General features: G+C 49.8%; 1 protein-coding gene across 2 annotated transcripts; it reads right to left on the bottom strand.

Annotated features, from left to right (window-relative positions):
• Positions 1-1649: 1649 nt before the first annotated feature.
• Positions 1650-19241, bottom strand: LOC144118725 (uncharacterized). Of its 2 annotated transcripts, XM_077651571.1 has the most exons (5): positions 19203-19241; positions 7660-7701; positions 5941-6091; positions 3139-3156; positions 1650-2040 (listed from the first exon to the last, which is right to left on the bottom strand). In XM_077651571.1, exons 1-5 carry the CDS (start codon positions 19227-19229, stop codon positions 1664-1666), a joined length of 615 nt encoding a protein of 204 aa, XP_077507697.1. In that variant the 5' UTR covers positions 19230-19241; the 3' UTR covers positions 1650-1663. The 2 variants fall into 2 exon arrangements, with proteins under 2 accessions (XP_077507697.1, XP_077507698.1); XM_077651572.1 differs by lacking the exon at positions 3139-3156.
• Positions 19242-22678: the final 3437 nt, after the last annotated feature.

The following is a 22678-nucleotide window of genomic DNA, read 5'->3' as shown; positions in this document are numbered from 1 at the left end:
CACCACCGCAACGTCAGCAGATACCTCTTCGCAATGTTCAGCTCCCGCTAATTCAAACTCATGTGCGTGCTTACACCCGTCTTTCCTGGTCTCGATTAGACATCTAAAAAAGTCGCAAAGGTCAGATAGCCTTGCTTCACTGATGCAAATACTGCCATGGCGGCACCACGCCGTGCAGTTGCGAAATGCATGAACAGTGCCGTTATCTGTGACTGATACTTTCAAAAAAAAAAAACTCTTACAATTAAATGTTTATTCTCTCCCTGCCAAAAAAAACAAAAGAAGTGTTCATATGCAAATCTGAACACTTCGCCACGCGACTGCGGTCCAGGGGACACGAAGTGCTAGCAAGCTTCAATTACATTATTTATTTGCTCTGGAGCAAAAATAGCACCGATTAACATGCAGAAGAGTCGTTGGCGGCGCGCCTTGGGGCGTGATCACGTGATGGTGGAGAGAATTTTTCTGGCATTCTTACTGGCTCGGCTTCTCCCAGAAATGACTGTTGTAAACTGCGGGTTGCATTAATGATATCTTATCTAATATAAAGAGGAGGAAATTGACAGTGTGTCGGGACAGCACGAGCAGACGAAAAAAAACAGACGACCAACCAGCATGACAAGCGTCCGTGCTGTTGGTTGTTCTATTGTTCTCGTCTGTCCAAACTGGTCCACTGCGCTGTGTGTGACCAAGTTCAAGCCAAAATTGTAAATCAGACGAGGAAATTGATTCGGGCGGAGCATACATGATGCGGGTAACCAGCCACCTGAAGAAATTCGCAGCTGAGGATGGCATAGAGTCATCATCATCAGCCTGACAACGCCCACTGCAGGGCAAAGACCTCTCCCGTATTTCGCCATTTAACCATGCCCTGTGTCAGCTATCATTCCATGCAAATTTCTAAACCTCATCCGCCCACCTAACCTTCTGGCGCCCCCTGCTACGCTTACCTTCTCTTGGAATCTACTCCGTCACCCTTAATGACCACCGGTTATCTTGCCTTCGCATGCCCATTTCTTCCTCTTGATTTCGACCAGGATGGCATTAACCGGCGTTTGTTCCCTCATCCACTCTGCCCGCGTCCGGTCACTTATCATTACACCTATCATTTTTCTTTCCATGGCTTTCTGCGTTGTCCTTCAGTGCAGTGTCCTTCACTGTCGTTCAGTGCTGCATTGTCAGCGCCGATCAAAATGTCCATGCTGCTTGTCGGCCATTATTTAAAACCACATTACACTACGTTCCGCCAAGTGCTGACGATTGAAACCCGCTTGAAGGTTTTCCAATACGCTGATGCAACAAATCATATCCTTCATTATAGTGACTGAAATGTCGTGGCTGCCTCCCTTTAAGCGGACTGCATGCAGATGCCTTACTAAATCAGGATGACGTAGATGCGGGATGATGATGGGTCGAACGAGCGCGGCACTGCGCTTAAAGTGGCATCCGGAGAAGTGTCTCTGGCTGTGCAGGCCAGGTCATGTTCCGTGAGAAACATAAAAAATTACAAAATCAGATTATCACGCACATCTGGGTGCTCTCAGCCAGACCTACTGCATGGGAATATAACTAAACACAACAAACATTCATCACAGATGCTGCATTGTGCGCAAAGCAAGTATAATCCCAATAATTCCATTTGTCCCCGATGAAAGTCCCTCTGTTAACTATAGTCCGAGTCGGGCTCAGTCAAGTTCGCCGAAGCACTCGCGTTCGTCGTCGAAGTCGTTGAGTAACGCGAGCGGCTCCTAGTCGACGGAGCAGGAGGATGAGCAGGCGTGCTTCCATGACCGCCAAGCCCATCTTGGTCCTCACGTGGGGTTTCCTCCCCAGGGTCAAATCCGGAGTCCCAGTCGACGTCCGAGCCACGGCCAGAACCGGACCTGCTCCTGGAGTCGTGGCCGGAGCTGGACCTGTTGCTGGCTGTCTCGTTGTGTCCGACGGGCCGCGCGTCCAGCCACTCGTGGGTCGAGTTAAGCACGCCGGGCTTGTCCGTCGACACGAAGAACTCGCTCGACGGACTCGTCGTCTCGTCGGCAGCTGCAGTGCGTGGAGGCAGGGCCATACAGTCAACACACTGACTCTCGAGCGTAAAACAGAGTCGCCCGCCCCGGCACACTTTCTCCACGTTCTTGCTAACCGTGGTAGCAGACATTATCAGCCGCCACGATGGCACAGTGGTTATGGCGCTCGGCTGCTGACCCCCCCCCCCCCCCAAAAAAAAAGAGGGTTCGATCCCTGCCGTGGCGGTCGAATTTCGATGGAGGCGAAATTCTAGAGGCCCGTGTACTGTGCGATGTCAGGGCACGCTAAAGAACCCCAGGAGGTAGAAATTTCCGGAGCCCTTCACTACGGCGTCCCCCATAGCCTGAGGCGCTCTGGGACGTTAAACCCCCATAAACCAGAGATTATGGTGACGCCTCTTGATAGCCAGCCGTTACTCTAAGGACCAAATACAACGCTACCCTTGCCATTCTCGCCTTTGGACACGAAGATGCTCATCAATGAACAGCATGATATGACGAGTTGTGGGGAGGACATAAAATTTCAATCCAGGGTCTTCTTCACAAGCTTTCAGGAGAGTATACGAACCCGTGAACCTGAGTTAATTGCGATTATTGCGTGTTGATGTGGCTGTTACGCCTGAACTCAGCTGTTACGTCTAAACACGGCTGTTACGCTTAAACACTGTCTAAACGCAGCGTGAGAAGAAGCGCGACGGAATGTTTCGTTCTAGCGCGCAGAAAGTGTGTAGCGAGCCTACGGGGGCTCTTTAAGGGTGATGAGTAGTCACTGCGTCATTGTTGGTGCTCTTGGGCAGAGATCTCAGAAGATACGAGATCTCAGCCAATGGCTCTGCGCCAGAGAAGACACCGTTCAGAAACGACGAAAGACTACAAAAAGGCAGGCACACACGACGAGAGTGGGCTTAAAACTGTGCTTCATTACAGGACTCGCAAGACAAACATCGTTGCCAGCAGATACGCCAAGGGAAAGTGCTGCCCCACTTTAAAACACTGCTCCGCTTACGCGTTGTAGTGGAGCAGTGAAAATCAGTCATTGTACGAGCTTCTTTCTGATGTCTTTCGCATTCTAGAGTGAGAGAATTAAAGGAGAGCACATTTCACAAACACTTACTCAGCTCCTGGTAACGCTCTGCAAAAAAAAAAAACAAATTAATGATTATGAGAGTGCCTTGTAACTTAGCGCCACACGTTACAGGCATACAAACTCAGCGTTCTGGACTAAAATATAAGCAAAATATTACCTCAACCCATACCTCCTGAAGGAGAAAAAATAAATGGGACATGAATGGAATGATAAAAAATTGGCAGGGGCTTAACTTGGCTAACCCTGGAATTCAGCGAAAAGCAAGGACGCTTGCTAAGCGTCTGAGGCTCGTCCATGGCAGCTTCGCTACACGCTCTCGACAGCCGTTCTTTATATACCCACACGACCACGTGGCTATGACGTAGTATCACATGGTCTTACGACACCCCCATCGGACGTCATCACGTGACTTCGCATCACCCTATCGGATGTTCTTAAGGTCAAAAATCAACCCAAAGGTCGCCAAATGTCAGAGATCAAGGGTCAACTAAACGCAATGAGTCAAGGTCAGGGGTCAAGGGTTCGACACCGTAAATGTACCACATATGGTCATTCACGGCTATCCTTGGTTGGGCTGAAGCTCGTTCAAGGTCGTTCTCCGGCCTACGCGATGACTGCTTTACCTAGCGTAGTGAAGCTTTTCGCATCAATAACAACGCATTTTGCGAGTTCTTACAGTTGTCTGTTAATCCTGTATTTTCAAAGTCTGCATTCCTTCACGTCATCAGGCACTACCCACTCACGCGCCCGATCAAACATATCATTTAGGAATCTTGTGAGCATCCGCTGTGGTCACTGAGTTTCCAGCCATTCATTGTCTTCGAGTGATCCTAGGCTGAGTTTTTTAGGCATGAAATATTGCGAATGCAGGACCTCGCTGCTCGAGCGTGTATGCTTGATTCATGAATGGGGCAGGGTAGCCCGCTGTACTGACCTCTATGCAGATGGTGAGGAAACGAAGCTGCTGCAAGGAAACTAAGGTGCTGGCAGCGATATTCTGATTCAATGGCGCCCTATAGTAGCTATGCCATGTGAATGGCGTCGCTGAACTTGAAGCGTCGTCGTTGAACTGCCTTATTTGGAAGAGAGACCGAGGCTCATGCGTCTTTATGAATAACAGTATACCCACGAAAGCTCATCATTGTAGTAATAATAATGCTTATTTCCTGTGTAAAAATATGCGCGCCTGGCGAAGCCTAAAAATTTTTTAAAACTGCAACAGAAACGACACACAAAGAAATTAAACGTACGTCATGAAAAAAAAATGCATGCCATCAAACCAAATACAGAAATTAACACCGCAGTTTAACAAGTCATGATTTCGTTTTATTTCGAATGTGAAAGAAAGACTTTCTTTAGATGATTGGCTCAGAACACTTGGCACTCGCCATAACTAGTGAGTGGTGAGTAGTGTATGTAATGTAAATTGATAGCGAGTACGAAAGTCTCGAACGGTAGCGTATGGTGTACAAAAATCTTTTTGCTACTTATATTTAAATACAACAGTTTCAGTAAACAAGCGGCAAAAGTCATTCATATGTAAAAATTGGAAAACACGGCTCTCTTGATCACGCGACATACCATGCATTACCAATTTAAGGGCGGGTTTCAGTACACAGTTGACCTTCTTCCTCCAAAAGACTAAGGACGTCTTCGCCCTCTTCTGGCCTAATCCTCACGCGTAGAGGTGAGTGAAGCTTCGTACACCTGGCCTGGGCGGTGAAAAAATTAAGGCACAAATGTAGGAGCGAGGTAGCGAGAGGCGATAGCAAAAGGAAGGGGACACTTAATTATATGGCACGTTGAAAATTAGATGTGCAGCCACCGATACTGCATCAACAGCGACGTACTTACATGGTCGGCTCTCCCCTTGCAGGGATTTCTTACTGCGGTACACACACGCGGCGTTGATTCTTGCTCCATACCAGCCTGATACGCGGAGCTGTCTAGACTCGTCTGTACACAATCAAGCGGGCCTGCAAAATTCGCCCATCCCGCCACCGAGCTGGGCCATTTCACGTGACCAGCGCACCTGCCAACTCGGCCATGTCACGTGGTCTCAGGACGTCACGCACCTCGTGGACCAACCAGCGAATTTAATGTCAGACGACGCCGGACGACGCCTGGCTTTTTTCTCCGATGAGGCTTTTAATGCTACAGTATTAAAATCGCTGACGAGGGCAGAGATTACGAGGTGATGGTATGGAGGACAGTGTGGTAAAGGGGGAGGGGGGGGGGGGGGTCGCACGAAGAATCGAAACAGCCCTATATATATTCACTTACATCATGTACTCGACGGAGCATGTTTTGGGGTTCCGAAATTGAGAAAACTACGAGTCAAGCAATATGGTCGGATTAACCGCTGCTCCGATATGTATGAGCTCTTATAAACCATAAAAGCGTCACCAGTCAGTTCAAAATTCATTCGCCCAAATGATGTGTTGAAGACATGTATTATATATACTACAGTTATTCGTTAATTAACCAATTTGTCGGACACGAGAAAAAAAAACTCGGACGCCGTTAAAACTGCCACAAGTGAGGGCGAGGTACGGCCACCAAATTTTTTCACATGAGAGTAATGAAGGAAGAGGGTTTTCAAACTGAGGGGGAGAGCGTTAGAGATGAAAAGCGGAAATGAGGGCGTTTTTTGTCCACCTGCGGAGTAGGGGCGTTTACGTGGTCTGGTTTGTGTGTGTGCACATAGTGGTCTGGAATGCGAAGAAACGGTGACAGGACAGGTGGGCTTGCACGAAGGCAAAATTCTCCCACTTTTCGCCTCCACTCCATGCAAGCGAAGAAAGCGGCCGGTAGCTGCAGTACACTCACGGTATGCCCTGACCAAGAGGAAGCAGAGGAGCCCGCTGAGCATGAGGAAGACCGCGTAGGCGGCCGCCTTCTTCCTGCGCGCCCGGGCCTTGTCGGCCTCCTCCACGTCCTTCCAGGAGAGGCCCTTGATGCGCATGTACAGCAGCTCCTCCTGTAGTGAGAAGTGCCATGGGGCCAACATGCGCCGTCGGCCGTATACAACTGGCTGGAGGGAAGTGACGTGTCAGACCTGAGCATTACCATTGGCTGGAGGAAAGTGACGTCATGACCGGAAGCGATGTCACGTCCGGGAAAGGCATCAACAGCTGCTAATATGCTATCGAATTGCCAACGTATAATAGAATTAGGTGTCCCTGTGAGAGTTTTTTTTTTTTTAGGACGCTAGCAGTTACAGTGGCCATTCCCCGCATTTAGCCGTTGTGTGTGTGTGTCTGAGGCCAGTTTTATGGCGGGCTGCTCACCTGCCCACTGAGTTTTTGTGGGCAACCTGCCCAGGGGCGTTTGCGTGTGTGTGCCCGCACGCGAGGCGCGCTCGCGCGCGTGTGTGTGTGTGTGTGTGTGTATACCTGGGAGGTTGTGATGACGTCACATGTGGCAGGTGGAAAATAAACACTGCAAAACAATGGTCACGCAGTGCTAGTGCACCTAATTTGGATTTGGCCTAACTACAAAAGTCGACCATCGTTTCCTTTTTATTTTTTTGCCAGCAATGCGGCAGGTAGAGCCGTATAGACTCAAGAGCACGCTATAGCAGCAGCGACGAGTTTTTGTTGGTTGCAGCTAGCAGTGTTGACCTTTCAATCCAGTGGAGGGAAACTGTTTCGACCATCCGGGGTGTTTTAACGTGCACCGATATCGCGCAGAACTCGGACGCATTTTGCGCTTCGCTGCCATCCGAAATACAGCCGCGGCCGTGATTAATAATAATTGGTTTTTGGGGAAAGGAAATGGCGCAGTATCTGTCTCATATATCTTTCGACACCTGAACCGCGCCGTAAGGGAAGGGATAAAGGAGGGAGTGAAAGAAGAAAGGAAGAATACGTGCCGTAGTGGAGGGCTCCGGAATAATTTCGACCACCTGGGGATCTTTAACGTGCACTGACATCGCACAGCACACGGGCGCCTTAGCGTTTTTCCTCCATAAAAACGCAGCCGCCGCGGTCGGGTTCGAACCCGGGAACTCCGGATCAGTAGTCGAGCGCCCTAACCACTGAGCCACCGCGGCGGGGCAACGGCCGTGATTCCAACTCATGATTTCGCGATAAGCTGCCACGCGCGTGGCTGCTCGGTGGATACCTTTCGGGGAAAGGGGGGAACTTGGGCCCTTCTAGTCAATGATGCATTTCGCCCCTGACTAATACAGTTGCCGTGCCTACAGCTGCAGCCAGGCATCGTTATCCAGAGCGTAAGTTAGTGATTCACGATTGCATTGGCGATATGTAGAAGGTGAGAAGAAGGATTTGTCGGTAACAAACGAAGGAGAATCGAGCAGTGCTCGGAGTGTTGCACTCTACAACGAGAGTGCTTTCGGACACCTAGCCCACCAAACGGGGCGGTTAAAGAATGAATTTCGTGGTTTATGGGTTACCGGGATACTAAATACTAAAAACATGAAAGGAGCCAAAAAAAGGATGCTTTTCGTTAATAATATTTAAGAACAGTGCTGATTTAAACGCCAGGAGTGATCCTGGCCAACAGGACCAAGATAGGCTCTCTTACCTGAGGCAGGTTGTGTATGACGGAGGGCGCATCGTGGCGCACCTGCGCCAGAGGAGAAAGGAAACAGGCGGTGCAATAAGACAGTTTTATTTTGTAGTTCTCGCGGTCACATATGGAATGTTCGAGCGTGTGGGCAGTTAGCGCACAGCGTTAGTGCACAGTACAAACAAAATAGAAATTAAAAAAAGAGGAATTTTTGTTTACACTGTACGTACACATTGTGCATCTCAGACTGAGCAGCGTTTACACGGCGCACGCAGAGCCGTGCTTCCGCACGGGGAACCAGAGGTGCTCAAGTTACACTGCGCTTTGAATGTATTCGCACACGGGAAGAGTGGCTAAGCGCAGTGTGCGTGTACGTGTGTGCGTGCGTGTGTACCATGCGTGCGTGCGTGTGTATGTGCGCGTCAGGTCAGCTCTGGCCACCGGCACCGACCAGCGCCTTGCCATGTGGTACACAGCGATTTCCGCGAAGCGACCGAAGCGCTGCGTAATGGGAATATTTTCTGTTCTAACTACAGGCAGTTATGGCTTATTTTCTCCCCCCACCCCTTTCTATTTGCCTATTTTCCTATAAGTACGATTTGCTCTCGACAATAATGTTATTTTGGTCATCACGCTTATATTGCATGGTTCAATCACCTGAGTACATCCCAAGCTCGTGATTATACGATGCAGCAGCCGCGATGAAGGTTTTGTTGCGCTATTCAGCACAGTTTCACATCTATCTTTCCTCTTTGGCGGACTCGACACCGTGGGAACGTGCGGTTGAGAGACAGAGAGAGAGAGAAAAAAAATTACGGGACGATCAGACATTTGATGACGTGCGAAAGCAGTTGGACTAACCCTCGATGATTGCCTCAATGATTTTGCTCTAATGAAAATACTTTTACTACTAGCCCAGGCTTCACACAGGCGACAGAATTTTTTTGCAGCGTGAAGGTGGGTTGAGGGCGGCGTTGTGTGGGTGTGAGGTGATGAGGTGGCAGGTGTGTGGTGCTTCCTGAGGGCAACTGGCTTTCCCACTAATAATAATAATTGGTTTTTGTGGAAAGTAAATGGCGCAGTATCTGTCTCATGTATCGGCGGACACCTCAACCGCGCCGTAATGGAAGGGATAAAGGAGGGAGTGAAAGACGAAAGGAAGAAAGAGGTGCCGTAGTGGAGGGCTCCGGAATAATTTCGACCACCTGGGGATCTGACAGCACACCACCTGACCACCTGACATCGCACAGCACACGGGCGCCTTAGCGTTTTGCCTCCATAAGAACGCAGCCGCCGCGGTCGGGTTCGTTTTTATGGAGGAAAAACGCTAAGGCGCCCGCGTGCTGTGCGATGTCAGTGCACGTTAAAGATCCCCAGGTGGCTTTCCCACAGCGTCTTTGAATTCGGTTTCACCGTTGCTTTTTAGTTCCGCTGCTGCCGGACTCAGTGGGTGGAGGCCTTGTGAAGGGTGCAGGTAGATAGATTGGTAGTGGTGGTAGTGGTGGTTTTATTAAAAATAATAGTAAAAAGGAAGGAAAAGATTTTTGCTGGCCCCGGCATCTGCCATCGATATGGAAGCACCTGATCTGGGGCAGCGGAAATGAAGGAAAACAGGCAGAATGCAGAAATGAAATGAAAGAGGTGAGGGCACAGGAAGAGAGGATAGGGGAGAAGTAATATGTACAAACTATTTACACAATAAGAAATGTGTCCAGGTTGTGCGTGTGATTAGTTCATTTTAGAGGAATTAAATCACACACGCGCACAGCACTGTGTTGGTTACAACTGGAGTGGGGCGTCCAGTTATTAATCGTTCAAGGTAGAACTCGCGAAGCGTTCGAGGCAAATATTAGATTTTGCTTGCATGTCAGTTCACATTAAAGAATCATGGATGGGTATATAACACCGAAACAATCAAATACATCGCCCCCTCACAACGTGCCTGCTGCCTCGTTAAACGACATCATCAGGAAAGTGTCGAATCAAGTCGAGCGCAGTTTCTTTCAAACTGCATACTCTTGTTTTGAGCGCATACAGGTGCGAGGAACTAGCTAGTATTTCTAGCCACTGTACTCTCAAAATTCAAACGAAGGACTTCTGCGTATCCTCCAAGAAGCTAAGCTCAAGTCTGTGCACCACGTTCTTTGTCAAAATAGAGAATGATTACATCTGGAGGTATGAAAAAATTATCTGCGGTTTAACTACTGCGCAGCTCGTTTAAAGAGCGAAAGCTGCTTTTTAACGGGCACCTGCGTCCGGGATCGGCTCGGGACATATTTGCGCGCGCGCGTCTTTCCTCCCCTTTCCTCTCCTATCTTTAGACTCTGCTACTTTGAGCACGTCGCAACGGTTGTGGCTCAGCTTGAGCCAGTGGGCAGGCCAGTGCACTTTTCTTTTCACTGTTCCCGACAGCAGTAGCAGCAGCAGCAGTAACGGGCACCTGTGAAATAATAATGATAATAATTGCTTTTTGGGGAAAGGAAATGGCGCAGTATCTGTCTCGTATATATTTGGACACCTGAACCGCGCCGTAAGGGAAGGGATAAAGGAGGGAGTGAAAGAAGAAAGGAAGAGAGAGGTGCCGTAGTGGAGGTCTCCGGAATAATTTCGACCACCTGGGGATCTTTAACGTGCACTGACATCGCACAGCACACGGGCGCCTTAGCGTTTTTCCTCCATAAAAACGCAGCCGCCGCGGTCGGGTTCGAACCCGGGAACTCCGGATCAGTAGTCGAGCGCCCTAACCACTGAGCCACCGCGGCGGGGCCCTGAAAATGAAAAATTGAAAATTGGTTTTTGGGGAAAAGAAATGGCGCAGTACCTGTCTCTCATACCGGCGGACACCTCAACGGCGCCGTTAGGGAAGGGATAAATAAGGGACCAAGAGAAGAAAGGAAGAAAGAGGTGCCGTAGTGGAGATAATAATAAAAATAATTGGTTTTGGGGAAAGGAAATGGCGCAGTAATTTCTCATTTATCGTTGGACACCTGAACCGCGCTGTAAGGGAAGCAATAAAGGAGGGAGTGAAAGAAGAGAGGAAGAAAGAGGTGCCGTAGTGGAGGGCGCAGGAATAATTTCGACCACCTGAGGATCTTTAACATGCACTGACATCGCACAGCACACGGGCGCCTTAGCGTTTTGCCTCCATAAAAATGCGGCCGCCGCGGTCGGGTTCGAACCCGGGTACTCCGGGCCAGTAGCTGAGCGCCCCAACCATTGAGCCACCACAGCGGAAAGTAGTAGTAGTAGTAGTAGTAGTAGTAGTAGTAGTAGTAGTAGTAGTAGTAGTAGTGGTTTATTAAAATAATAATAAAAAGGAAGGGCAAGATCCTCGCCAGCCCCGGCAGCCTCCATCGACACCCCAGCATCTGAGCCGGCGAAGCTGAAATAAAGGATAGCAGACAGAATGGAGAAATGAAATGAAATAATATAATAATAATAATTGGTTTTTGGTGGAATGGAAAATGGCGCAGTATCTGTCTCATATATCGTTGGACACCTGAACCGCGCCGTAAGGGAAGGGATAAAGGAGGGAGTGAAAGAAGATAGAGAAGAATAGGTCCGTAGTGGAGGGCTCCGGAATAATTTCGACCACCTGGGGATCTTTAACGTGCACTGACATCGCACAGCACACGGGCGCCTTAGCGTTTTTCCACCATAAAAACGCAGCCGCCGCGGTCGGGTTCGAACCCGGGAACTCCGGATCAGAAATGAAATGAAAGAGGTGGGGGACAGAAATTATTACCGGACGGAAAAAGAACGAAAAAAAACGAATGTGGATTAGCTCAGCTAATCCAGGATATACAAAGCGAAATCTGTCGGCGTTCGTTGTGTTCATTGGCGTTGACAACGTTCTAGACGCCGATGATTTTGAGAAAAGGAAGGGATATAAGCCGCGGCGCGGCCGCTCGCCTCGGCAGATGGCGCAATGGATGACGACGACGCGGCTGGTGGCCACGTGTGTAGCATGCGGAATCTTCAGAGCCTACAGGAAGCTGCTGCTACCGACTCCGAAGTAACTGCGTGGCGTGAGGCTGCCCGTCTGCGTTAGAATGAAGAGCGGAGAGCTAAGCGCGTGCCGGAGACGCCCGAGGCATCCATGAAGAACGTCTCACCAAGCGTCTTATACCTCTGTCACGCGAGACTTTCGAGGGCCCTCTAACCGATAGTCTATCAACTCAAAGGCGATCGAGCGCTGCAACACGGGAGTTTCAATGGCCATCGAGTCAGTAGTCTATCGAGTCAACGGAGTAGCACGGAGCTCCATCGAGATTTCGAGGGCCTTGGAGCGCTGCCCAAGGTTGCTAGCGTTGCTTCGAGCGGCACCAAGCGCACTTTCGTACACGACACATTCACAGTACAAAAGCATGAACAAACATTATTCACCTAAAATTTAATGCAGTCAGTCTGTACAAAAATTTTAAAATTGTATCAGACTGGTTTTAAGCGCATTAAGCGCATTAATTTGGCGTTGCGGTCTTTGCGTTGCTTGTGTACTTAGCGTTGACAACATGGCGGTGAGCAGCCCGCCCGCTTCACAGCGATAACAGCTTCGTCGTTAATCCCTAAAAGCAATATCGTGTTCTAAGCTGTTGTATTGGCCTTCGATTTGCCCATTCTTACCCTCGCATAAAGTTTCAAGAGACCAATAGCTCTTGTTTTTCAGATATCAAGGCGATTTCCCAGGTAAGCCTGACGAAGCAGCGCTCCGACGCAAATCGACAGGCTTGGTTTTGGCTCGTCTTGTATTAGAGTGGCGACAACAGTGTCTGCATATGGGGTTTTGAACGAAAAGGGTTTTGAACGACTAGCGCGTATGCGTGTATTTCAGGTTTAGTATACATTTATCAAATATTTTTGTTATTTTTGCAAAATCCAAAGTAGCGATTGTGGCGCCACACAAGCTTGGCGTAAGACACGAGAGCCATTTCAATGGCCATTGAGATTTGCCGTGTAGCAGCGACACAACTCCTTCGAGTTCGATGGCGATTGAGAATTTCGAAAACCCTCGACTCGATGGCCATTGAAACTCGCCGTGTGGCAGGGGTATAAACCTACCACCAGCCGCGTCTTCCTCCTCCATTGCGTCCTCTGCCAAGGCGAGCGGCCGCTCCGCGGCTTATTCTCTGGCAAACAGTTATGTAGTCCACCTCCGCGATAAACACGCGCTTGCAGCGAACGTCAGACGATGACGCATAGCGCGCGGCAGTTGCCACCTGCGCCGCGCGTGACTTCACGCGCGGCAGCGGCGAAAGGTCAGGCGACGGAGTCGGGGGCGGCCACCTACGCCGTGCATGACGTCACTCGTGCTCCGACATACGCCGGCTCGCGCGAACCGCAGTGTTGACTAGCGTAGCGAAGATTTTCTTTTCAACACGCCGCCACCGTCTGGAAGGCGTTGAAGAGCGTTAGCTGTTTGGTTTACTGGACGAAGAAAGCGAAGAAGAACGCGCCCGTTGTCCAGTTACACCCCCTCAAGATATGTCCCAAATGGAACTTGCTTCTCTGGGGGGTCAAGGTGGGCCTAGAATTTGGCTTGAGGTGCGATATGGTAACGCTTCAATTAGTAATTGAATGTATGCAATGTTTACCTATTATTTATTTGTGGTCGTTTCTACACCACAACCCATAGGGTTTTATTTGTCTACCAAATTCGGTACACAAGTGTCCCCGGATGGGTGCCCTTGTTGTCTGAGTATATGTAGAGGAGCGGAATATATAGCGGTCCCGTAACGGGAGAGTTTTACTCCCGTTCTAAGATATTTTTGGGAGGTGAGGGGGTAAAGGGATGGGAGCGCACATCCAGTATTAATGGCCGCCATCCTGGATTCGAGGAACCGAAACCATACCGCCATTTCGTCGCCTGACTTCATTTTCACATAGTTCCACCCCTATCCACCATATTGCACCGAGACGTCATCATTGGTACGCGGCAGGGGGTTGTTTGTACAATGGTATTGTAGATGGCGCTACAAGTCTGCATGCAATATATGCTCTTTTCTAGTTGCTGCCACAGATGGCACCGTGATCTCAGTGTGGTAGCAGAGCGCAAGAATTGTCGAAACGTGATGAGTAAGAGCTAACGCTCTTAAATTGTGCCTGCGCGTGCCACTAAGTATAACGGGCTGAAGTTAGGGGAGACAGGAAGATAGGATAGGGGGAGAGGTCATATACAAAATCTATTTGCACAGTATTACGCAACAAAAATGTGTACAGGTTGCGCGTGTGATAAGTTCGGCGGGAAAACATTTTTCATTTTTTCAGTTATTTCATTGATCAATTACACCTTCTAAACTGAACCTTTGAGCCCCTCTTTCAATTTTTTATTTTTATTTAATTATTGATCAATTAATTAATTTCAGTAATTTCGCTAACTCGTCATCGCCTATTAGACATCAATCAATCATCAATCACTAGAACCACAAATTAGATACATTTCTTTTTATTATCATTTATATTATTATTTTGTATTATTTTGTATTATTATTTCCGCCACGCGGTGGCGTCTACGCCGACAGCTTTTCTACCGAACCAGCCGTTTACGCTTCGCGTAAGGACGCGACTATGGCAAAGGGGACAGCTTGTGCTTGTTGGTTATTGCTCACATCGTGCGCTGCTCCAGGCAAGAAATGTCTCGCCAAATTAAAGATAACTGAGACAAGAAGAGTGAAATGAGCAGTGTAGAGACGTCAGCCACGCCTCTATGATTCATTACGTTGCCGAGCGGCATTTGCGTACCGCGAACCTCTGTGGCTCGATTTTCCGTGCCGAGGCTGATTTTCTAGAAAGCAGCATCGTTGATCTGTGAGCCCATATCAATCGGGCTACACTCATTATGCAAAAACTCGTCTGATTTTGTCAAATTCCTTCTCTGTGAAAGACAAAAGTGAGCATTTCGGCAACGTACACCACGCCACTGAGCCTGCCGCCGGTGCGCACAGAAAAATGAAAGAAAGACTAACGGGAACTTACGAATACCTGTCCTGGCCTCACTGCCAGTGCTATGAAATGTCATAGTAAGTGCGGCTGGAAACTTGGATGCTTTGCGCGGCGAGAGAGAAAACATTGGAGGGGGCGGCGGGCAGTGGGAGGCAGCCCTGACAAGGAATGGTCTAAAAGGTCAAAGTGAAATCACCTACGGGTCCAGATATCAGCGAGAGCCACCAGAGTCCTGAAGTAAGGAGTCCACCTACCTAACTCGTGATCAATTTAAAAAACAAAATAAAGAGGGAGGACCTTTAAGCTCTGCCTTAAGGGTATGACGTGAGAGCGTTTATCGGCTAATGCGCATATATATGGAATTGGTAATTGAGAATACCCAAGTAATCTGCGATTCGCTGATAACATTACCTTGCTAATTCACCGAGGAGATGAACTGCGAAGATTGATAATTAAGACAGGTAGAGCAGGAGGTTGGGCCTAAAAACTAACAAAAATTTGCTGGTGGTTTCGCTTTGGTTAACCCTGGTCGAAAGCGAAAGGCTGCATCTCCCTGGCTACGTTTGTGGTCGAGCGACTGGCGCTTTCCATAGATAGCCATACTGACATACAGTATTAGGCATTTTTTATTTGTTAAACATCTTGATTTCTTTTAAACGACTCTAAAGGCGCTCACACAAGACAGTAAATATTTATTGTAGCGTACGTGATATTTACAACTGTTTTCCTGCTCGATATAAGCGTAGATATGCAACCAAATTCGGTTCCAAATAGCGCGCGAACACTGCAGATAATTCCAGAAAGCCAAATTGGAAAATAATAATAATTCGTTTTTGGGGAAAGTAAATGGCGCAGTACCTGTCTCATATATCGTTGGGCACCTGAACCGCGCCGTAAGGGAAGGCATAAAGGAGGGAATGAAAGAAGAAACGAAGAGAGGTGCCGTAGTAGAGGGCTCCGGAATAATTTCGACCACCTGGGGATCTTTAACGTGCACTGACATCGCACAGCACACGGGTACCTTATCGTTTTGCCTCCATAAAAACGCAGCCGCCGTGGTCGGGTTCTAACCCGGTAAGTCCGGGTCAGTAGCCGAGCACCGTAACCACTGAGCCACTGCGGCGGCCGCAACGCCACAGCCAGAGTCGCCCTCAGAGACGTTGGCCTGAAGGCGGCTGTCATTGCCTTCTACGGCATTCCTTTCACTCGTTTATCGCCTTCCGACTCTTCGACAAACCAGGGGAGTAACACCTGGACGCGCCACTGCAGCTGTAATCAACATAGTGCCGTGCGCGTGTGTTTTTATTGCTCCACCTTGAACTAATCACGCACACAACCTGAACACATTTCTTATTGTGTGAATAATTTATGAATATTACCTACCCCCTATATTCTCTTCCTGTCCCCACACCTCCCTCATTCCACCCCTCCACCCTTCCTGCTATCCCCCATTTCCGCTGGCCCAGCTCAGGTGCCCCAGTATCGATGGCAGATGCCAGGCCAGCAAAAATCCCCTTCCTCCACCTTACTATTATTTTATTAAAGACCACTTATTTACTTACATCCCAGGGAGCGCAGCCTGCGCTGTCCGTCCCCCGTGTGCAGTCGCTGAAGCACCGACGCCCTTCCCAAGCCCTAGCGTAGTTCACGGGCTGACCTGCGAGTTGTGTGAGTCTGCAGCATTGGTCTCGTGTCAGTCCTTCGGCTCGTTGCCGCAAGGGTGCTCCCCATCTGCTCAGATTAGCTTGCCAGCGAGGTTGCGTCAGTCGAGTTCTACACCCCAACGTCACTAGACCCGGTCATCTATGCAACGCAACCTCCTCTCTGGTACGTGTTGTCGAGCCGGTGGCGACTCACGTCGCCTCGGTGTTTGTTTCGTCTTCCCCTACACTCGGCACCTGGACGCGCCGCAACGCAGCCCCTCGTTCATCCATACCTCAATGCTCGTGTTCAATGGCTGCACCACTACGAATTCTCCAACCGCACCTACCGCACCCGCCCCATGCGCAGCATCGCGCACTGCCCACCTCTTCGTTCCCTCCACGTCACGGGCTTGTCGCCGTGCTATTCGCCCTCTTTCAGTGAACCCTACAGCGTCAAGACTTCCTACGACTACGCTGCATCGACGTCACATAAGCCGGCAACACCCGCGTATCTCTACAATAGCTGCCCTGCACCGTTCACACTAGCCGATGACCTCGGAAGCATGCAACATAGTCTCTTCATACGAAATATCCACCGGCGGCACTGTCGGCATAAGCACCTCGCATCCTTGGTGCTCGTGCAGCGTCGCGACCGTTTCAGTACCGAGTTCGGGTGCAGCATCGCTACGTTTCACAGCTCCTCAGCTCGCTCTAGACCCGCCTCCCCTGCCAATGCGTTTTACCCAACCGCGACCTACGAAACAAGCCCTTTTCTTGCGAGCCTGCTTGACCATTGGAGTACGAACGGGCACAGACTACATCCGTAGACATGACTATATATTCTTATTCCTAGTGTTCTGGTTCCCTCTGATTTGATAATCATTTCCTTCGTTTCTCTTTTTTTTTTCGACATGTTGTCTCGGTGAGTAGTCACTGGTAAAAATTTCAAAGCTTCCAGTGACTATATCGGTGGGAGCTCTGTAGCGCCATCGCAGAGCGGCGCTTACAAAAAGAGGAAGTACCAAGCACGGGCCGGGAGCAACGTTGAAAGCTGTTGCTCGCTGGCCGTCGCCGCTCATCTGGCTTCAAGCCGTCTGCCATAAATGTGCGACTGAAGGAACAACGAAAATTAAACTGCACGGGCTCAAGCTGAGCCACTATCGCTGCCAAGTGCAGACAGTAGGGGAGGTGGAAGAGATAGGTGAGAGATTGACAGAAAGGAGGAGCGTCCCAACAAGCGCGTCATTTGAGCCGACGACGACGGGTTAGCAAGACATACCCCCGATGACAAGGAGCCCTCGCCACATGTGTGAGCGCCCCTAGATCCTAGCCCCGTAAGGCCAGGAAGCCACCAGGCCCGCGTCCAGCACCCATATCTTTGAAAACGAAATCTTTACTACTCTCCCCCCTAGCTTCTTCGCCATGTGCTCGAGTTTGACTTAGAACCGAGGAGAAACCAGGTGACAGCTATGACGTCACTCAGCCGCCGCCGAAACCGAGCGCTCACCTCTATTTCTATAGGCCGTCGGCGTTCTTTGTGTTCAGTGGCGTTGGCGTTGACCATATTTCAGATTCCAATGGTTTTGAGGTACGGAAGGGCGCATAACTGGCTCCTTGGGTCAGTGGAAGCCTCAGTCGCGCTTTAAGCTACGTGGCGGTAGTGACAAATGTGCGCTGCATGCGTTGGCATTGACAACGCTGTGGCAGTCACGTACCTCTGCAGCAATAGGCCGCACCGTTCATTGGGTGAGAGTGTCAGGGTGGGCGGGCTGCCTCATTGGTAGTAGATGCCGCTTCTGGAATGTAGAGCTAGTTGGTTGGCTGGGTGGTAGATGGCACCTCTGTAGGGTGAAAGTGGGTGGGGTGGGGCGAGGAGGTGGATCGAGGTTGGCGGTGGTGGGTGTGTGGGAAGTGGATGGAGCTTCTGGAGGGTTGAGGCTTCATTTTCCTAGGCTACAGACAGACAGACAGACAAACGCCGGCTTTTTCGCATTGTGACACTGGCACTGCTTACACAACGAAAAATTTTTTTCTCAAAAAGGTAAATATGTGCTCTCACTTAGCGCTCCGGGCTGGTAGGCTCGGTTCACTATATGCCACCAGTTTCAGATCTACCAGCCACCTTACTGGTCGGTGGATTCCACGTACAGAGAAGCAGTCTATGCTGACACGGCTTCTCTCCTGTACCAGCCACTGCCAGAAGCCGCTGTTGAGATATTTCTTACTCTTTACTTTCGTTTTCTTTATTTTGTTTCGGAAGAAACAACAATGTAAGCCGCGGCACTTGAAAAATTCCAAGACATTTCGGGGCCAAGAAGAAGCATTGTTAACAAGCAAGCCTCTTTTCATCCAGCGTTTAGTTGCGTCACAATCTACATGACTATCGTCATGCAGTACGCGCATGTTTCTTTCATAACCCGAATTTTTTCTTTTGTCGAATCCGTAGCAGTGTGCGACAGTCATTCCGCTTCCTCCGCATGCGACGTCAAGCCGAACGCATGCCGGCAGTGGGGTATTGTATAAAAGCTCTCAAAGGACCAAGTGATACCACCCGTACAGAATGTTTAGGAACAAGCAAGTACAGAAGCCATCGGTTCTCAACATACGCATAGGGTGTCGACGCAAAATTTGAAATAAAAGCACCGTTGCAAGGCACGGGGAAAACCCGGACGGCATCTCTTCGCATATAGCATGCCCGTTATTGTTTGGAGCGGAGTCGGTATACTTGCTACCGATATGCTTATTTGCACCATGCTTGGCAACTAACAAGGCGAAATCATCACGCCTTCTGCGACAAGTGGCGCTGCTGATAGCTCCTCCGTATACATCTGTGCATGCGAACGTGGCGGAAACAGCCGGGCCTCAACACTTCAGGAAGACGTAGTTGTTGTCGTTATCCTCTCACAATGGCACATGGCCACACAGGGGGCTCGGCCAAGAATTGGGGTGCACAGAGAGTTTTCCAGAGGGACGTACCTCCAAGCTGGCGATGTGGTCCGACATGTTCCTCTTCTCCGTCTTCTTCACAGCATGCAGACACGGTTGCCTCGAGCCCACGCAAAGCGGACTGGTCGTTTTTACAACCTTATCAAAAATCGCATGCAACCACGAAGGGGGAGAGAGGACAACTATTAATTAACGCCCCAAGTCCGGGTAACCGAGTTTAGTATAGGTGGGCTGTGGTTGGAGTCAGGGCGGTTAGGTGGCTACCTAAACATGAGTGTTTCGAGTCACCAACAACCACAGCGATAAGAGGTGCGATCAGGTGGTGGGATCCAGCTTTCTCGGGAATAACGGACGTGGAACGGCAGGAGGTTGTCTTGATGGCAGTGTCGTGACATGCTCAGCACTACGTATGCGTTTTTTTTTCTTTTCACGTCACAACGTCGCATATTCGACAGCGGGGAGGGTGGGGGGGTTGTCTTGAGCAGTTGAGTATGCAATGGTTGTAGACGTCTCAGGGTAGGGAACTTGCGCTTGTCTGATATAGTTTGTCTGTTCGCACTGGACGATGTGTGGGGAACGGGCCAACTTCTTCAGAACGGGGATTGGACCGGCCGTGACGCAATTCTGTAAATCTGTCTCTTCTGTGCTCCTGTCTGTGTCTGCTGATGGCATGTCCTCATAACAATATGGCAGCTGCGCTCGCCTCGAACACGCTGCAGGTATTCCCGAAAGAAGGAACGCACTAAGACAGTCTGTTTAGTTATCAAAAAGTCGCATAATTTCGACTACTGTGTGCTATGACGTTGGCCACATGCACTATGCATATAGCTCGTAGAAACTGCCGCCTCTGCCCTCCGACTGCAGCTCTAAATTTTCCCCCGCCCCCTCCACTTCCGGTCTAAGCCGACAAATGAACAGTCCAACGTGGAGAAAAAATGCTTAATGCCCTGCCCATTTGTCGCGATTTATATTTCATTAGAATGCACCTCCTGCTTGAGCACAGCTCACACTTGGAGCGCGTACAAATTCAATGAAAAGTAAAATATCCCGCAATGGGAAACGTATAAAGTGACAGAGATACACAGAGTCCAGTGCGGCACTGTCTCATCTTCAAAGAGTAACAACACGCTGCGAGACTCACGCCCAAGTCTCCTGACTCCCATCACCTCCGGGTTACGCGTGCACTTCAACATATCTTGAATGAATTCCACGGTGTGCGAGACCGGAATTCTATGTATAACTCCTTTCCCACAGCCGTCCGGAGTAGCCAGGTAGACGAACGCGTCAACGCGTCCCTTTGGCGTTGGAATGGAGCCGATTTTCAGGTACTTTTGCATCCTCTCCTGGCTGTCAGTGCCTATGAGAATCGAGTTTTGCTTGTGGTTGACGAGCACGATATCTTCCTTAACTTCCGCCGGCTTAAAACCTGCCGCTATCTTCACCGCGTCCGCCACTGTTGCGTCAGTGCGTTCCATGATCAGTTTGAGACCCCCTTTCGGTCTGAGCACTATTTTATGAAGCTCGGGGGAGAGGCGCGTCTGCTGCGTGCCAACAGATTGCCTCGCCAGCTTCCTTCCCTCTCTCTTTATCGCCATTATGTGCGCTGAAGCTTTGTCTTGCCTCCCATCTCGGGTCGGGTAGCCAGCTTGCTCTCCCTCCCCTGTCTTCGAGAGGGCCTTGACTTTGGAATAATTAACCTTAAACCAACCTACTTGAGAGTGGAGCTCTTCAGGCTGGATACTCTCTCCTTCCACAGTTACTTCCATGCGAGACATGGCGCAGCTGAGTTACACCGCGACAAGCCAGCCTGTGCGTCCGCTCGGCGGGCGGCTCGAAGAGCCGCTCACCAGGTTAGGCTTAGCAGCCTGGCCGGGTGGCGTGAGTCCAAAAGTCTGTAGAAATTGCAAAAGAGGGCTGCACTTGCCGAAAGAGTGGTATCCCGGTGGTCGCGAAGACTTCCGGCGTTGAAATAGCTCAGTAGTTTGCGAGCACAAACGACAAAACCGACGAAAACATCGAAAATTTGCGGAGCGCGTGCACATAGGATGCGTCCACTCGCCTCGACGCCGGCGTCCGCTCTCCGTGATAGCGGAGAGAAAATTTTTCTGGCATTCTTACTGGCTCGGCTTCTCCCAGAAATGACTGTTGTAAACTGCGGGTTGCATTAATGATATCTTATCTAATATAAAAAGGAGGAAATTGACAGTGCATCGGGACAGCACGAGCAGACGATAAAAAACAGACGACCAACCAGCAGGACTAGCGCCCGTGCTGTTGGTTGTTCTATTGTTCTCGTCTGTCTAAACTGGTCCACTGCGCTATGTGTGACCAAGTCCAAACGAAATTGTAAATCAGACGAGGAAATTGATTCGGGCGGAGCATATATGATGCTGGTAACCGGCCACCTGAAGAAAATCGCAGCCGAGGATGGCATAGAGTAATCATCATCATCAGCCTGACTACGCCCACTGCAGGGCAAAGACCACTCCCATATCTCGCCATTTAGCCATGCCCTGTGCCAGCTGCAATCCCCGCAAATTTCTAAACTTCATCCACCCACCTAACTTTCTGCAGCCCCCTGCTACGCTTACCTTCTCTTGGAATCCACTCCGTCACCCTTAATGACGATCGGTTATCTCGCCTTCGCATGCCCATTTCTTGCTCTTGATTTCGGCCAGGATGTCATTAACACGCGTTTCTTCCCTCATCCACTCTGCCCGCTTCCGGTCTCCTAACGTTACGTCTATCATTTTTCTTTCCATAGCTCGCTGCATTGTCCTTCAGTGCAGTGTCCTTCACTTTCCTTCAGTGCTGCATTGTCAGTGCAGATAAAAATGTCCATGCTGCTTGTCGGCCATTATTGAAAACCACATTACACTACGTTCCGCTAAATGCTGGCGATTATTAATAATAATAATAATTGGTTTTGGGGGGAAAGGAAATGGCGCAGTATCTGTCTCATATATCGTTGGACACCTGAACCGCGAATTAACGGAAGAGATAAAGGAGGGAGTGAAAGAGGAAAGGAAGAAAGAGGTGCCGTAGTGGAGGGCTCCGGAATTTATTTTGACAACCTGGGGATCTTTAATGGGCACTGACATCGCACAGCACACGGGCGCCTTAGCGTTTTTCCTCCATAAAAACGCAGCCGCCGCGGTCGGGTTCGAACCCGGGAACTCCGGATCAGTAGTCGAGCGCCCTAACCACTGAGCCACCGCGGCGATTGAAACCCGCTTAAAGGCTTTCCGATACGCTGATGAAACAAATCATATCCTTTATTATAGTGACTGAAATGTCGTGGCTGCCTCCCTTTAAGCGGACTGCATGCTGATGTCTTACTGAATCAGGATGACGTAGATGTGGGATGATGAAGGGTCGAACGAGCCCGGCACTGCGCTTAGAGTGGCATCCGGAGAAGTGTCTCTGGCTGTGCAGGCCAGGTCATGTTCCGTGAGAAACATAAAAAATTACAAAATCAGATTCTCGCGCACATCTGGGTGCTCTCA

This window comes from Amblyomma americanum, chromosome 2 (genome assembly GCF_052857255.1).
Source record: "Amblyomma americanum isolate KBUSLIRL-KWMA chromosome 2, ASM5285725v1, whole genome shotgun sequence".
Taxonomy (NCBI): Eukaryota; Metazoa; Arthropoda; class Arachnida; order Ixodida; family Ixodidae; genus Amblyomma; species Amblyomma americanum.
The sequence above is the reverse complement of the archived record's forward strand: the minus strand, read 5'-3'. Positions and strand labels throughout refer to the sequence as shown.

Excerpts from the sequence above, each read along its gene's own strand:
- LOC144118725 (XM_077651571.1), bottom strand. The coding sequence starts at position 19,229 with ATGTCGGACCACATCGCCAGCTTGGAG. Across the intron at positions 7,702-19,202 it reads ACCACATCGCCAGCTTGGAG|GTGCGCCACGATGCGCCCTC; the intron begins GTACGTCCCTCT and ends CCTCTGGCGCAG. Across the intron at positions 6,092-7,659 it reads TCATACACAACCTGCCTCAG|GAGGAGCTGCTGTACATGCG; the intron begins GTAAGAGAGCCT and ends TTCTCACTACAG.